The 17,458-nt window shown below is 42.2% G+C and overlaps 1 protein-coding gene across 1 annotated transcript; it reads left to right on the top strand.

Moving 5' to 3' along the window:
- Positions 1–1,187: 1,187 nt before the first annotated feature.
- On the top strand, positions 1,188–12,649 carry LOC120061422 (MAP kinase-activated protein kinase 2-like). Its single transcript, XM_039011222.1, has 10 exons — positions 1,188–2,104; positions 5,991–6,130; positions 6,465–6,529; positions 6,644–6,723; positions 6,869–6,995; positions 7,704–7,779; positions 8,069–8,193; positions 10,193–10,278; positions 10,357–10,437; positions 12,065–12,649. The coding sequence occupies exons 1-10, from the start codon at positions 1,829–1,831 to the stop codon at positions 12,272–12,274; spliced, it is 1,266 nt and encodes a 421-aa protein (XP_038867150.1). The 5' UTR covers positions 1,188–1,828; the 3' UTR covers positions 12,275–12,649.
- The last annotated feature ends 4,809 nt before the right edge of the window (positions 12,650–17,458 follow it).

Here is a 17,458-nt window from a genome sequence, read left to right as displayed (position 1 = left end):
GGTATTTTCAACACATTAATGTTTCTTATAAAAAGAAGAAGTGGTGCAGTCAGTCTCTCGTCAACTGTTAGCCAAGAGAGACTGGCATGCATAATATTTATATCAGCCCTCTGATTACAATTAAGAGCAAAATGTGCCGATCTGTTCTGGGCCAGCCGCAGCTTAACTAGGTCTTTCCTTGCCGCACTGGACCACACGACTGGACAATAATCAAGATTAGACAAAACTAGAAGCTGCAGAACTTGCTTTTTGTTGGTTGGTGTCAAAAAAATGTAGACAGATTTTGATAGATATAAAAGTAAAACTAGGCCCTCAAAATAAGACCTTATGAAATACGTATGATATTGTGTTCAATAATATATATATATGTATATATATATATATATATAACTTTAACATATTTATTGATAAGTCCATGGCACAGAATATTTCTGGTAACTCTGCAATTCACTCGAAAGGCAAGGCACTCTTTGGAAATATCTGAATAAGGTTTAACACTAAGCAGTGTGTTAATTTAACACTGGTTCCAGTGTGTATATGGTCCCACTCTTTCAGTGTTGATATAACACTGGATAATTTGCTGTGCCTCACGAATTTCTGACACCATGTAATATAAAGTAAATGTCCAGTCAGGGGTCTATCTTTTTAGGTGAGTAGTTTTTAATGAACGTCTCTCAAGAATGTCCTGAAGATAAAGTAGTACATAATGCCATACGTGGGTTATGACATGCAGTTACAATGTCTAATACCACAAAGACTACTTCTGTGACTGACCAGTATTTTTCGTCCTATTCAATTTTTTGTTAAAACAAAAATATATGCCACATCCTACACACTGGTTGAATCAACGCTGTTTCTGCATCATTTCAAAAGTATGTTGAACCAATGTGGAATAGGGCTCCCGAGTGGTTTATTGGTCTAAGGCACTGCATCTCAGTGCTAGAGGTGTCACTACAGACCCTGGTTCAATTCCAGGCTGTGTCACAACTGGCTGTGATTGGGAGTCCCATAGGGCGGTGCACAATTGGCCCAGCGTCATTAGAATTTGTTCTTAACTGACTTGCCTAGTTAAAATGGCAATGAATTTATGTTTGTGCCCAGTGGGATGCCCTACTGGCCGCCCGTCTTTGCGTGTGGCGGCTCCTTTAAGAGATTAGGGCCGTGTGAATAAACTTGAGCCGTGCTGACGTAAGGGGAGTTGAAGAGTTTCGTGTAGCCTCAGAGAAGGGCACAGGAGAGGAAAATAACGGAAAGAATAATAACGGAGAGGATAGGGAACTGGACCGAGGACTGTTATCTTTTTTTAATTCGGCCGATGATTTTACAGGAAATGTAATGCGCATTTTGGTCAATTCCTACTAAACTGGACATCCGGTACAGATGTATTTGCTGTTGCACATTTAACGTTACCTGTGTTCCATTTATTTTTATACACTCAAATTTAGCATAATAGATTGTTAACTATACCACAAATTAGAATGTTCTTTTAGAGTGAAGTTCAAAATGCTTCATATAACTAACTATTCTAGATATGCAATGCAAAAACTTCTTATTCGGTCAATGTGCCAATATTATTATAGGGTAGCAATTCCTCGAAAGAAATAAGCCTACTGTGGAATAATTCGCCTATTTTTGCTTCATAATTGAAAATAAAATCGAGAAAGGAATCAGAAAAATTGCCATTTCGTCTCAGAGCTGGGGGGAGAAAGGGAACGTGAGGCTGCTGCTGAACATTGGACGGGGAGGGGACACCACTGCATCTCTCTCTCTCTGTCTGTTTCCGTGGAGAGCAGGGGGGGGGGGGGGATTGAACCGCAAGAAACACATCATGCAACATAATGGTAACGGAGAAGAGAGGCAGTCAGCCAACCAATCCGAGCCTCAGCTCCAGGGGACGCCGAGTGGAAGCATTCCACACATCCCAGGCAGGGACACCCTTAGCGACCCCACACTCTTCCAACTGCCTGCCCAGTCAAAACTGGAGTTCAAACGCAACGCAGTCACAGAGGACTACAAAATAACAACTCAAGTACTAGGACTGGGTATCAGTGGGAAGGTGATGGAATGCTACTGCAAGAAGACAGGGGAGAAGTGTGCCCTCAAGGTAGTGTGTGTGTGTGTGTGTGTGTGTGTGTGTGTGTGTGTGTGTGTGTGTGATCCATTTCACTTGCTTTGTTAATGTAAACATATGTTTCACATGCCAATAAAGCACCTTGAATTTAATTGGAGCAAGAGAGCGAGAGAGACCATCAGTCACCAGACCCAAGTGGCACCAAGTATTTGAGGTCTTGCTTGCTTTCTTTTCTTATCCTCTGATGTAAATGAAAGGAAACTTGAGGATGTATTTACAATGGTGACGATAAGAGGGAGAATAGTCATCAATTATTCACTACTCCTCCATCTTAGACAGTCGCTTCCTAGACAGATCTCTCATCCTTCTTTGCGGTTTGATACCAGGGGTGACAGGTAGCCTAGCGGTTAAGAGCGTTGGAATAGTAACCAAAAGGTTGCTGGTTCAAATAATCTGCCGTTCTGCCCATGAGCAAAGCAGTTAACCAACCCCCCTACAACAGCTGCTCCCTGGGCACCGATGACATGGATGTTGATTAAGGCAGCAACTCGCACCTCGCTGGGTTGGGTTAATAGTGCAAGACACATTTTGATATTCAGTTTTGCAGCTGACTTTCTCCAATGGGGTCACTCCTTTATTTGGAATCACTTAATTTGTCTGATGTGGGGTGGGATGTTGTATGAAGGAGGACACATTATAATGCTAAAAACTGATTGACATATTTTGGCATGGTTACAGTATACAGCATGCATCTGGTGTGCAGAGGTTACAGAGGTTGTCAGTTACTGTCACATTCTGTCCCACTTCTTCCCTCTGCAACATTTACTGTATCAACAAACAAGAGGATATATGTACAGAGTCAGAGAGAGAGTGTGTTTCTTTGACTGGTGCCTGTTCCTCTTTTAAAGAGGTCCACTTAAGCACTAATAACACCAATAGATAACTGTCTCTCTATGAGCCGGGTTTGGAGAGGAGCCACCAGCGGCAACAGTGCAGCTCTTTAAGCTAACTCGACTACTCCCGCCCAGACAGACAGTGGATGAGTCTGGGGAGAGACAGTGATGTACTGTGTGGGACCGTGTCTTACGCAGAGGGTAGGTTGTTAGTGCCAGTAGTCATTGTCATGTTGTATGGACAATGACATGCTCTGTCTGGACTGATTCTATGTTCCATCTAGAGAGGATCTACTCTGGTGTGCAGGCTTTTGTTCCAGCTCTCACATACCTGATTCAACTCAAATCTGGTGTGTGTTTGTGCTGGGCTGGAACAAAAGCCTGCACAGAATGCGACCCACCTGGACCAGATGTTCCCCATCCCTTTCCTTAAGTTATGCCTTGGCATGTGCTCTAAGCTCTATCTATCCTTTCTGGACATAGGGGGATCTGTGGTCACCCACTGGTTAAATCAACGTTGTTTCCACGTCATTTTAATGAAATGACGTTGAACCAACGTGGAATAAACATTGAATTGACATCTGTGCCCAGTGGGGAATGTTTTTCTTCTGTTCTTTGAAGATCAACCACTGGAATAGTGAGCAACTTGGAAAGAGTGCTAGGTCAACAGGTTATGCAAATTCAACACCTGAATAATGGGTCACCAGAAGTATTCTTGAAAAAACAATAACAGAAAGCCTATGGATATGTTTTCAATGGAACAGTCTCAACCTACAAAATAGTTCCCTATTCTTTTTGTCCAGGTAGACTAAAGATAGATAAATGAAATGTGTTGAGTATGATCAGTTGTACTGGCACAAGTGTATACATTCTTTTGTAAGTGTGCTCTTCAAGTATTTGTGGACAATGTTGAGGCTGAGTATTAGGTTACTCCTCTATAAACAGTTTAATCTCAACCTGCCCTCTCCTCCCTGTCCCACCATGCACTGCATCCTGTCACAGACAGAAGATAAGCTAGTTTATCTGGTTGTGTCTGGGGATCCCTCCCACCCTTACATCCAATCACATTGCAAGGTTGTTATTACTGGTACACTATGAAGGTAGATTTTGAATGCACTAATAAAAGGCAGCATTCATTTTAAAAGCTCTAGAGGGAATCGTCCTGACAAGCAAATTAATATGAATGAAGGGTCCAGGTTTGATTTGTAATGATAGATTCACTTACGCGAGAATATGAAGAGACTGTGTGTGTGGGTGTGAGAGAGAGAGAAAGTACGAAAGAGAGGTGAGAGAGAGATGTGGGGCTAAGATTCAGGGATTTTAACCTGATTAAGGCTGTTATTATACCCTTGATCAATTCCTCCAAGACCTGTGAGTGGTTCTAGACAACATGGACACATGCACTCAAAAACACACTCACACAGGATATACAGTACCAGTCAAAAGTTTGTACACACCTACTTATTCCAGGGTTTTTCTTTATTTTTACTATTTTCTACATTGTAGAATAATAGTGAAGATATCAAAATTATGAAATTACACATATGGAATCATGTAGTAACCAAAAAAGTGTTAAGCAAATATATATATATATTTTTAGATTCTTCAAAGTAGCCACCCTTTGCCTTGACAACAGCTTTGCACACTCTTGGCATTCTCTCAACCAGCTTCATGAACAATGCTTTTCCAACAGTCTTGAAGGAGTTTCCACATATGCTGAGAACTTGTTGGCTGCTTTTCCTTCACACTGCAGTCCAACTCATCCCAAACCATCTCAATTGGGTTGAGGTCGGGGGATTGTGGAGGCCAGGTCATCTAATGCAGCACTCCATCACTCTCCTTATTGGTCAACTAGCCCTTACACAGCCTGGGAGGTGTGTTGGGTCATTGTCCTGTTGAAAATCAAATGATAGTCCCAGTAAGCGCAAACCAGATGGGATGGTGTATCGCTGCAGAATGCTGTGGTAGCCATGCTGGTTAAGTGTGCCTTGAATTCTGAATAAATCACTGACAGTGTCACCAGCAAAGCACCCCCACACCATCACACCTCCTCCTCCATGCTTCACGGTGGGAACCACACGTGGAGATCATCCGTTCACCTACTCTGTGTCTCACAAAGACACGGCTGTTGGAACCAAAAATCTCAAATTTGGACTCATCAGACCAAAGGACAGATTTCCACCGGTCCAATGTCCATTGCTCGTGTTTCTTGGCCCAAGCAAGTCTCATCTTCTTATTGCTGTCCTTTAGTAGTGGTTTCTTTGCAGCAATTCGACCATGAAGGCCTGATTCACGCAGTCTCATCTGAACAATTGATGTTGAGATGTGTCTGTAACTTGAACTCTGAAGCATTTATTTGGGATGCAATCTGAGGCTGGTAACTCTAATGACCTTATCCTCTGCAGCAGAGGTAACTCTGGGTCTTCCTTTCCTCTGGCGGTCCTCATGAGAGCCAGTTTCATCATAGCGCTTGATGGATTTTGTGACTGCACTTGAAGAAACTTTCAAAGTTCTTGAAATGTTCCGTATTGACTGGCCTTCATGTCTTAAGGTAATGTCACAGCACAACTGATTGGCTCAAACACATTAAGAAGGAAAGAAATTCCAGAAACTAACTTTTAACACAGCACACCTGTTAATTGAAATGCATTCCAGGTGACCACCTCATGAAGCTAGTTGAGAGAATGCCAAGAGTGTGCAAAGCTGTCATCAAGGCAAAGGGTGGTTACTTTAACACTTTTTTGGTTACTACATGATTCCATGTGTTATTTCATAGTTTTGACGTCTTCACTATTATTCTATAATGTAGAAAATAGAAAAAAAAATAAGAAAAACCCTGGAATGAGTAGGTGTGTCCAAAATTTTGACTGTTACTGTACATGTTGCATAGATGCATACGTTCCACTACAGATGCATGCTGCATCCATCATTATACCTAGTCATAGTAAATGTGCTTCCTAAACATGCCCGTTGTTCTCTCTCTTCGTCTCTGTTTCTATACCCACCCTTCTTCTCTGTGGGGGCAGATTCTGTATGATAGTCCTAAGGCGCGGCGGGAGGTAGAGCTGCATTGGAGAGTGTCGGGGGGCCCATACATCGTTCACATCCTCAGCCTTTATGAGAACATGCACCAGGGGAAGAAATGCCTGCTTATCATCATGGAGTGGTGAGGACCATAGAGACTACATAGACCAGAATGCATTTGTGTAATGAATGCTCTTAGCTTTTCTAGCATGTCAGACTTTAAAACCGTAACTAATGAGTAGGGCCAGGATTTTTTCCTGGTTAGGTCACGTGGTCAGGAAAAACTCCTGGCCAAATGAAAGTTTACATAAACATCAAATATGTCCCAGTTCTCTTTCTTGGTCATTATGCTTAGAATTTGTTGATTGGGCTCAGTAATTGCCCAGTAATTACTAAGGGACAATGCTGGCCTTGATGGCTTTGTTCTCTTGTTGAGAAGCTCTGATCTGTGTCTCTTGTTGTTGTTCCTGGCTCAGTATGGAAGGAGGGGAGCTGTTCAGTCACATTCAGGCCAGAGGGGACCAGGCGTTCACAGAGAGAGGTGAGTTATGATGGGGAACTGTGTTGTATTATTTACAGTGCTCAATTATTTACAGTGACCCTATAGCTGTGCGCATTTTGTTAATCAGATTCATATGTCATGGCTTTTAATCAGAGGCTGCGGAGATCATGAGGGACATAGGCACGGCCATTGAGTACCTCCACCACATGGACATAGCTCACAGAGATGTCAAGGTGGGACTCTACTCTTAGACACACATCATTTAATTTTTCACCTGACACTCGCTGACAGGCATGTATTTACCGCTGGTGGTTTTAGTGATGTACTTATTGCTTTCTTTTTTACACCTCCCTCCACACACACACAAACACGCAATAGCCTGAAAATCTGCTCTACACCACCAAGGAGACCAATGGCGTGCTGAAACTAACTGACTTTGGCTTTGCCAAGGAGACCACCCTCCACAACTCCCTCCAGACACCCTGTTACACCCCCTACTATGTTGGTGAGTGTTGGGTCTGTTACACCCCCTACTATGTTGGTGAGTGTTGGGTCTGTTACACCCCCTACTATGTTGGTGAGTTTTGGGTCTGTTACACCCCCTACTATGTTGGTGAGTGTTGGGTCTGTTACACCCCCTACTATGTTGGTGAGTGTTGGGTCTGTTACACCCCCTACTATGTTGGTGAGTTTTGGGTCTGTTACACCCCCTACTATGTTGGTGAGTGTTGGGTCTGTTACACCCCCTACTATGTTGGTGAGTGTTGGGTCTGTTACACCCCCTACTATGTTGGTGAGTGTTGGGTCTGTTACACCCCCTACTATGTTGGTGAGTGTTGGGTCTGTTACACCCCCTACTATGTTGGTGAGTGTTGGGTGTGTTACACCCCCTACTATGTTGGTGAGTGTTGGGTCTGTTACACCCCCTACTATGTTGGTGAGTGTTGGGTCTGTTACACCCCCTACTATGTTGGTGAGTGTTGGGTGTGTTACACTCCCTACTATGTTGGTGAGTGTTGGGTGTGTTACACCCCCTACTATGTTGGTGAGTGTTGGGTGTGTTACACCAGTAGTGGTGTAGTATACTATCTGGATGTGAATGGTGTGTAGGCTATAAAGTATTATGGTTGACTTTTACCCATCATATTGTCCCTGTCTGTCTGCCTGGTTGTCTCTTGGTGTCTTGGTCTCTGTCTCAATGTCTGTCTATCAGCCCCCGAGGTGCTTGGTCCAGAGAAGTATGACAAGTCGTGTGACATGTGGTCTCTGGGCGTGATCATGTACATCCTGTGAGTACCTAGTGTGTCTGTGTGCTATAAGTGTGTCAGTGAGTGTGTGAGAATCAAGTCACAGGCCTCTCATTCACTCTCACTCCCCCTAATGTTCACCCCTGGGCCTCATTTACACCCTAATTTCTCTCTACGACCTCTCTTTTAACACTCTCAGATTCTCATGGTCCACTTGCTTTCTCCCTCCTTGTATATAGTATGAATGACTGTTCAATGAGTGTCCAGTTGGAGTGCATACAGTAGCTGTAGTTGCTCTATTCTCATGTTGAATTGTGTGCTGTCTCCCCAGGCTGTGTGGGTTCCCTCCGTTCTACTCTAACACTGGCCAGGCGATCTCTCCAGGGATGAAGCAGAGGATCAGGATGGGCCAGTACAAGTTCCCCAACCCTGAGTGGGCGGAAGTGTCGGAGGAAGGTCAGACTAGAGACAGAATACTGTGGGTGGTCTATAGTAGAGGTTGGCCGATTAATTAGGTCCGATTTCAAGTTTTCATAACAATCGGAAATCAGTATTTCTGGATACCCATTTTTTTTACACCTTTATTTAATCTTTATTTAACTAGGCAAGTCAGTTAAGAACACATTCTTATTTTCAATGACGACCTAGGAACGGTGGGTTAACTGCCTCGTTCAGGGGCAGAACGACAGATTTTTACCTAGCTCGGGGGATTCAATCTTGCAACCTTACAGTTAACTAGTCCAACGCTCTAACCACCTGATTACATTGCACTCTACGAGGAGCCTGCCTGTTACGCGAATGCAGAAGAAGCCAAGGTAAGTTGCTAGCTCGCATTAAACTTATCTTAGAAAAAACAATCAATCAATCATAATCACTAGTTAACTACACATGGTTGGTGATATTACTAGTTTATCTAGCGTGTCCTGCGTTGCATATAATCGATGCGGTGCGCATCGTTGCTCCAATGTGTACCTAACCATAAACATCAATGCCTTTCTTAAAATCAATACACAGAAGTATATATTTTTAAACCTGCATATTTAGCTAAAAGAAATACAGGTTTGCAGGCAATATTAACCAGGTGAAATTGTGTCAATTCTCTTGCGTTCATTGCACGCAGAGTCAGTGTATATGCAACAGTTTGGGCCGCCTAATTTGCCAGAATTTTACGTAATTATGACATAACATTGAAGGTTGTGCAATGTAACAGGAATATTTAGACTTATGGATGCCACCCGTTAGATAAAATACGGAACGGTTCCGTATTTCACTGAAAGAATAAACGTCTTGTTTTCGAGATGATAGTTTCCGGATTCGACCATATTAATGACCTAAGACTCGTATTTCTGTGTTATTATGTTATAACTAATTCTATGATTTGATAGAGCAGTCTAAGCGGTGGTAGGCAGCAGCAGGCTCGTAATCATTCATTCAAACAGCACTTTCCTGCGTTTTGCCAGAAGCTCTTCGCTGTGCTTCAAGCCTATCAACTCCCGAAATTAGGCTGGTGTAACCGATGTGAAATGGCTAGCTAGTTAGCGGGGTACGCGCTAATAGCGTTTCAAACGTCACTCGCTGAGACTTGGAATAGTTATTGCCCTTGCTCTGCATGGGTAACGCTGCTTCGAGGGAGGCTGTTGTCGTTGTGTTCCTGGTTCAAGCCCAGGTAGGAGCGAGGAAAGGGATGGAAGCTATACTGTTACACTGGCAATTCTAAAGTGCCTATAAGAACATCCAATAGTCAAAGGTTAATGAAATACACATGGTATAGAGAGAAATAGTCCTATAATTCCTATAAAATCTACAACCTAAAACTTCTTACCTGGGAATATTGAAGACTCATGTTAAAAGGAACCACCAGCTTTCCTCTCCCATGTAACTATTCCCCAGGTCGTTGCTGCAAATGAGAACGTGTTCTCAGTCAACTTACCTGGTAAAATAACGGATAAATAAATAAATAAAATATGTTCTCATGTTCTGAGCAAGGAACTTAAACGTTAGCTTTCTTACATGGCACATATTGCACTTTTACTTTCTTCTCCAACACTTTGTTTTTGCATTATTTAAACCAAATTTAACATGTTTCATTATTTATTTGAGGCTAAATAGATTTTATTGATGTATTATATTAAGTTAAAATAAGTGTTCATTCAGTATTGTTGTAATTGTCATTATTACAAAAAAAATAAAAATAAAATAAAACCGGCCGATTAATCGGTATCGGCCTTTTTTTGGTCCTCTAATAATCGGTATTGAAAAATCATAATCGGTCGACCTCTAGTCTATAGTAGAGGGAGATGCTTCACTGCAAGACAAACTGTTCTGCTAAGTTCCAAATATTTGACAGATTTTTCTACGGTTGTGATTTGTAGGTCCTTTGACAAGCATCTTGACTAGTTTACCTGATCATGTTTTATTTACTATGCTTGTTGACCTATGACCTTTACCTCTGTAGCCAAACAGCTGATCAACCAGCTGCTGAAGACAGACCCTAATGAGAGGATGACCATCGGGCAGTTCATGAACCACCCTTGGATCAATGTGAGTATTACTACGGCATGTCTGAGCGCTGTGGATAATATGACTCTCATTTACATTGTGTGTGTGTTGACATTACAGCAGTCGATGGTGATCCCTCCGACTCCTCTGCACACGTCCCGTGTTCTGACAGAGGACAGAGAACTGTGGGACGATGTCAAGGTGAGACTGGAGAGCTGTAAAACACAGACACTGTGGTAATAAGAAACACTGCATATCAATGGGCCAATTTAATCTAACACTAAGAAGCCATTAGGGGGTGGTAAACACTCCATTTATAAGACCCATACTGCAACTATCTACAGCGCCTTCAGAAAGTATTCACACCCCTTGACTTTTTCCACATTTCGTGTTAAACTGAATTTAAAATGGGTTATATTTCGATTTTGTGTCACTGGCATACACACAATACCTCCTAATGTCAAAGTGGATTTAATGTTTTTATACATTTTTACAAATTAATTTAAAATGAAAATCTGAAATGTCTTTGGTCAATAACTACTCAAGCCTTTGTTATGGCAAGCCTAAATATGTTCAGGAATAAACAAGTCACAAAACAAGTTGCATGGACTCACTCTGTGTGCAATAATAGTGTTTAACATGATTTTTGAATGACTCATCTCTGTACTCCACACATACAATTATCTGTAATGTCCCTCAGTCGAGCAGTGAATTTTAAACACAGATTTAACCACAAAAGACCAGAGTGGTTTTCCAATGTCTCGCAAATAAGGTCACCTATTGGTAGATGGGGGGGGGGGGGGACAATGAATATCCCTTCAAGCATGGTGAATTTATTAATTAAACTTTGGATGGTGTATCAATACACCCAGTCACTACAAAGGGAGTCATCCTTCCTAACTCAGTTGCCAGAGAGTCAGGCAGAGTTTTATGGCTGTGATAGAAAACTGAGGATGGATCAACAACATTGTAGTTACTCCACAATACTAACCTAAATGACAGAGGGAAAAGAAGGCCTGTACAAATATTCCAAAACATGCATCCGGTTTGGAATAAGGCACGAAAATAAAACTGCAAGAATTGTGGCAAAGAAATTAACTTTGTTCTGAATACAACGTTTTATGTTTGGAGAAAATCCAACACAACACATCACTGACTACCACTCTTCATATTTTCAAGCATGAGGTTGACTGCATCATTGTATGGGTATGCTTGTCATCGGCAAATACTAAGGATGTTTGTTAGGATGAAAATAAATGAAAACGGAGCAAAGCACAGGCTAAATCCTAGAGGAAAACCTGGGTCAGTCTGCTGGGAGACAAATTCATCTTACAACAGGACAATAACCTAAAACACAAGACCAAATATACACTGGAGTTGCTTACCAAGATGACATTGAATGTTCCTGAGTGGCCTATTTACAGTTGACTTAAATCGGCTTGAAAATGGCTGTCTAGCAAGGATCAACAACCAACTTAACAGAGCTTGAAGAATTTTTAAAAGAATAATGTGCAAATATTGTACAATCCAGGTGTTCAAAGCTCTTAAAGCTGTAATCGTTGCCAAAGGTGATTCTAACATGTATTGACTCAGGGATGTGAATACTTATGTACAGTAAATTAGATATTTCTGTATTTCAATTTCAATAAATTTGCAAAGATTTCTAAAAACATGTTTTCACTAAGTCATTATGTGGTATTGTGTGTAGAAGGGTGAAAAAAAATATTTAATCAATTTTGAATTCAGGCTGTAACACAACAAAATGTGGAATAAGTCAAGGGGTATGCATAATTTCTGAAGGCACAGTATCTGTACTGTCTGCCTACAGGAAGAGATGACCAGTGCCCTGGCCACCATGCGTGTAGACTACGACCAGGTGAAGATCAAAGACCTGGACACGTCCAACAACCCACTGCTCAATAAGAGACGCAATAGACCTGGTGTTGGGGCGACTGAGGGAGAGGGGGGAGGAGGGGGAGGTGGTGGGGGAGGAGGGGGTGAAGGAGTAGTCGGAGCAATGGTTTGTAACAGCCAGTGAGAGACTGAGGGAAGGGAGAGAGAGGGGATGTTATATTAAGGACATTATTTGGACCAATATTCACCAGGGCCCTGATCACGAGTTGTTTCGGGAATTAATCAGATCTTGTGGTCAGGAAAACTATTCTCCTTATTGGTCAAAATAAGGGTTTAATTGGACCACGCCAAGATTGAGATGGCAGCAATTTGCCCTCTGTTGGCAGTAATCAGAAAGATAAGGCTTTTATCTCTGTCCTTTACTTATTCTGTCACCAGCACATACGACTTTCCAGCTCAGTTAATCAGACTGATCTATAATATAATTGCTTTTGTTTTGTAGATGTCATGTTTATTTACTGCTATTATTTTCATTAAATAAATGTTTGTTTCTAAGGAAGTTTGTATTACTTTGTTGTTTGGGTCTGAATGTGTCATGTATGAAGATGTGGTCTCACATGGAGTACAGTACCGTCCCTTAGTACTTCTTCATGCACATTTCTGTATGTGTATGCATGACTGTTTAAGTGACTGATGCGTGTGAGAGAGAAAAAAATGGTGTATTGTTGTTTATTTGAAATTACCAACTTTTCAAATACTTGTAGTCAAATATAGAGAATCAATTAAAAAGGTAACTATTTCCTTTGATATTCAAATATTTGAATGCAAGTAAAAAAAAATATATATATATTTGATGAAGAACCAAAAACTAGAAGTTAGTTTAGTCTAAATATAATTAGCACATGGTTTGGAGGGCTTTCAGATAGGAATCTTAATAGCTTAGAATTAAATACTTAATGATTGAAATTGTGTATGAGTTTCAGGCCCCTGTATTAGGGAAAACTAGGCCCTCAAAATAAGGCCTTATGAAATACGTATGGTATTATCCTGATACCGGAGCTCCGAGGTATGCTTCGAAATCGCTAAGCAGCTAACTTCGAAGCAGTGTACCGATTCATGTATCAGAGGTACGTAAACAATGATGGCCGAAGCTTTGTTTGGTCACATGCTTTTTCAAACCATGTATTGCAAAATCCCACTAAATCACCGTGGTTCTGGTGCTTTCTTAGATTCCAAGCTGCTTTCAAACACCGACCTCCACTGGACACCGTACTTACAAATCTAGTTAGGATTTTGTAGAAAATGTTTCATTAGGTTGATAATTTAGCAGGTAGAGTAGGGAACGTTCAGGGACGTGAGGGCATTGAAGACATAGAAGACACTATTTGTTGTGAAACCACACTTTTCCCTGTTGAAATAATTTATGTAGTATTGAATAAGTTTGTCTTAAGCAACCTAAATAAATCCATAGATTATGTTTTTGAAAAAATAGTAAACTTGAAGGCCAACATGATGTGAACCTGGTATTCCAATTGATTGAGGGCTACTACAGCCAACGACTTACTGCTGTGGCAGTAAAAATAAAATATATACACAGTTGAAGTCAGAAGTTTACATACACCTTAGCCAAATACATTTAAATTCAGTATCACAATTCCTGACATTTAATCCTAGTAAAAATTCCCTGTCCTAGGTCAGTTAGGATCACCACTTTATTTTAAGAATGTGAAATGTCAGAATAATAGTAGAGAGAATGATTTTTCATTCATCACATTCCCAGTGGGTCAGAAGTTTACATACACTCAATTAGTATTTGGTAGTATTGCCTTTAAATTGTTTAACTTGGGTCAAACGTTTCAGGTAGCCTTCCACAATAAGTTGGGTGAATTTTGGCCCATTCCTCCTGACAGAGTTGGTGTAACTGAGTCAGGTTTGTAGGCCTCCTTGCTCGCACACGCTTTTTCAGTTCTGCCCACAAATTTTCTATGGGATTGAGGTCAGGGCTTTGTGATGGCCATTCCAATACCTTGACTTTGTTGTCCTTAAGCCATTTCGCCACAACTTTGGAAGTATGCTTGGGGCCATTGTCCATTTGGAAGACCCATTTGCGTCCAAGCTTTAACTTCCTGACTGATGTCTTGAGATGTTGCTTCAATATATCCACATCATTTTCCTCCCCCATGATGTCATCTATTTTGTGAAGTGCACCAGTCGCTCTTGCAGCAAAGCACCCCTACAGCATGATGCTGCCACTCCCGTGCTTCACGGTTGGGATGGTGTTCTTCAGCTTGCAAGCCTCCCCCTTTTTCCTCCAAACATAACGATTGTCATTATGGCCAAACTGTTCTATTTTTGTTTCATCAGACCAGAGGACATTTCTCCAAAAAGTACAATCTTTGTGCCCATGTGCAGTTGCAAACCATAGTCTGGCTTTATGGCGGTTTTGGAGCAGTGGCTTCTGAGCGGCCTTTCAAGTTATGTCGATATAGGACTAGTTTTTACTGTGGCTATAGATACTTTTGTACCGGTGTCCTCCAGCATCATCACAAGTTCCTTCGCTGTTGTTCTGGGATTGAGTTGCACTTTTCGCACCAAAGTACATGTATCTCTAGGAGACAGAAAGCGTCTCCTTCCTGAGCGGTATGACGGCTGCGTGGTCCCATGGTGTTTATACTTGCGTACTATTGTTTGTACAGATGGACGTGGTACCTTCAGGCATTTATAATGGCATTTATGCGACGATAGTCCGTACATAAGCGGGACTTACCGTCAGGCTTAGGAACGAGAATACACGGGGAACTCCAGGAGCTGTTACTGGGTTTTGCCATGTAGCTTATTTATTACAGAATGACCTCACTTTTCATTACCTCCCTTTTCTTAGCGTTAACGCGGTACGGTTGCTGATGTATAGGAGCAGCGTTACCCACATCCACATCATGTTCCAAGATGGACGTGCGACTTGGAATGTCCTGAAACACATTGAGAACTATTTATCAATAGGATAAGATCATTAGATTGATCGTTATCCAAATGTTCCATTTGAGAGGGTAACTTTTTCAGCATCTCTGAATTACATAAGCGTTCACACTGCTGTAACGTAACATATGGCGTAACTCCAACTCGTTCTCCTTATCCTCCTCTAGGTCCCAGCCAGGCTGCAGCGCCACCGCAGCCACGCAGGAGATGGCGGGCTAGACCAGCTTACCCGAGGAGCTGTCTGGAGAGTCACGCATATAATATGCTTTCAGCATGTTACCATGACACACACCTGAAGAACGCCTACGATCTGGGGTCTTTATCACATAATTGGTGTCACAGAGTTTCTTTTCCACAAGATATGGCCCAGAAAAACGTGCTGACAGATGAGCCAGGGATTGGCAACAAAACCAAAACTTGATCCCCGTGTGCAAAAGAATGGCCAACAGCCTCTTTGTCATGTAATTTCATGCGTTTGAGACAAGGTGAGAGACTTTTGGGCCAACGCACATGCGGCGCTCTAACTCTCCCGCATCTTTTCTGACATAATCCAACACATTTTTAGGGGCGCTACTGGGTGTAGGAGAGTTTTGAAGGAGCATATCCTTTTAGCGGACCCCATGGGGTGTGTCCAAATACAAGGTCAGCAGGGCTGAAACCTAAGGACTCTTGTCTTGTTTCCTTGATAGCAAATAAGACAAAGGGCACCCCCTCATCCCAATCGGTACTGGTATCCATGCAATACTTGCGTAGCATCGCCTGAAGTGTCTGATGCCAGTGTTTAAGGGCCCCTTGACTCTCCGGATGATACGGACTGAAGACCTGATGGGAAATACACAGAGTCTTTAACACATTTGAGAACAGTTGACATAAATTTGGTTCCCTGATCAGTTTGGATTACTTTAGGGAGTCCAACCATAGAGAATTACTTCACTAGTGCCTTCACCACAGTCTTAGCCGTTATAGTATGGAGAGGGATAGCCTCTGGGTATCGAGTAGCACTGCACATTGTTAGTAAGAACTGGTTACCTGACCTGGTTTTCGGCAACAGACCTACACAATCAATTATCACTCTTTCAAACGGTTCCCCCACCACAGGAATCAAGCAGAGCTGCGCACAAGGAACTGTTTGAGTCGCTTTCCCAGTGAGTTGACATACATGACATGTTTTACAAAATTGGACAATGTCAGACTTCAAACCTGGCCAGAAAAAAAATGATGAAGGACTCGTCTTCGTGATCCCCAAATGTCTGGACCACGCCTGGTCATGGACGAGTGACAGCACCTGCTGTCAGAACGGTGTAGGAACAACCACTTCAAACACTTCACTCCAGTTACTAACTGTTATGAGCTGCCCATTTACGCATCAAAACTCCTGCTTCCATAAAGTAGGCGGTCTCCCTAGTTTTAGCTTCCTCAATGGAAATTACCGAAGCAAAACACTTGCAAAGACTGGTGTCTCCCTTTTGACATTCAATCACCTTCTCGGGGGTGACAGACAAAAGAATGTCATGTAATTGGGGCGCGATTTCACTTTCCCATGCCTTAGTGGTTTTTACGGGGGTAAAAACCGTCAGCCTTGCAGAAGGAATATTCAGTGCATTGTCTTCTACCTCAACATTCTCAAAAATGGAACTACACAATTCCACCACATCTCCCAGCTTGCGAGATTGTGCCCTCGTTAACACAAGCAAGAAAAACATGGGGAAATGTTTGAACCAATTTATCATTTGCAGTTTTGATTTCTGGGTTGTCTACTACTTCTAACAAAGGAGTTACTTTACCACCAGCGATAACGTTCCCTAGTAGCAATGGGACTCCTTTTACAGGCAGTGTAGACACTACACCAACACGGAAACGTCCCGATACCAAGTCTGACACTAAGTGGACCCAGTGTAATGGTACAGGTATGTTTGTCTCTATACCCTGTAATATGACATGCGAGCCACAATACGTTTCAGGGGACTGGGTAAAGCTTAAGGAAACAACCAGAAGAGATAAAACAGAGTATAGATAGGATCCGGTTTCCCAAATGCTGAATCAGTAACTCGGTCCAACGGACGAGCCAAAGACGGTACTAAACCCACACTTTTTAACTTTGGGAATGGTGACAGGGACTGTTTCGGTTTATTTTGCAAAACCGGGCAGTCCGCAATCACGTGGCCCTTTTGGTGACAGTAAAAACATTCACAGATTTCATGCGAAGGCTTAAGGGAGAAAAAAAAACGACCTGAACGAGGCACTGAAGACGTTATCGTTCGGCTTTCAAAACGAGGCACACCAGCATACTCATCTGCCAACACTGCTGCCTGGGCCAATGTCGCCATTTTCTGTTCATTTCAATGAACTACAACTCTCAGGCAGGTTGCTTTTAAAATCCTCCAACAGCGTC

This window comes from Salvelinus namaycush, chromosome 2, assembly GCF_016432855.1.
Source record: "Salvelinus namaycush isolate Seneca chromosome 2, SaNama_1.0, whole genome shotgun sequence".
NCBI lineage: Eukaryota > Metazoa > Chordata > Actinopteri > Salmoniformes > Salmonidae > Salvelinus > Salvelinus namaycush.
Note: the sequence above shows the minus strand (reverse complement) of the source record. Positions and strands in the feature narration are given on the sequence as shown.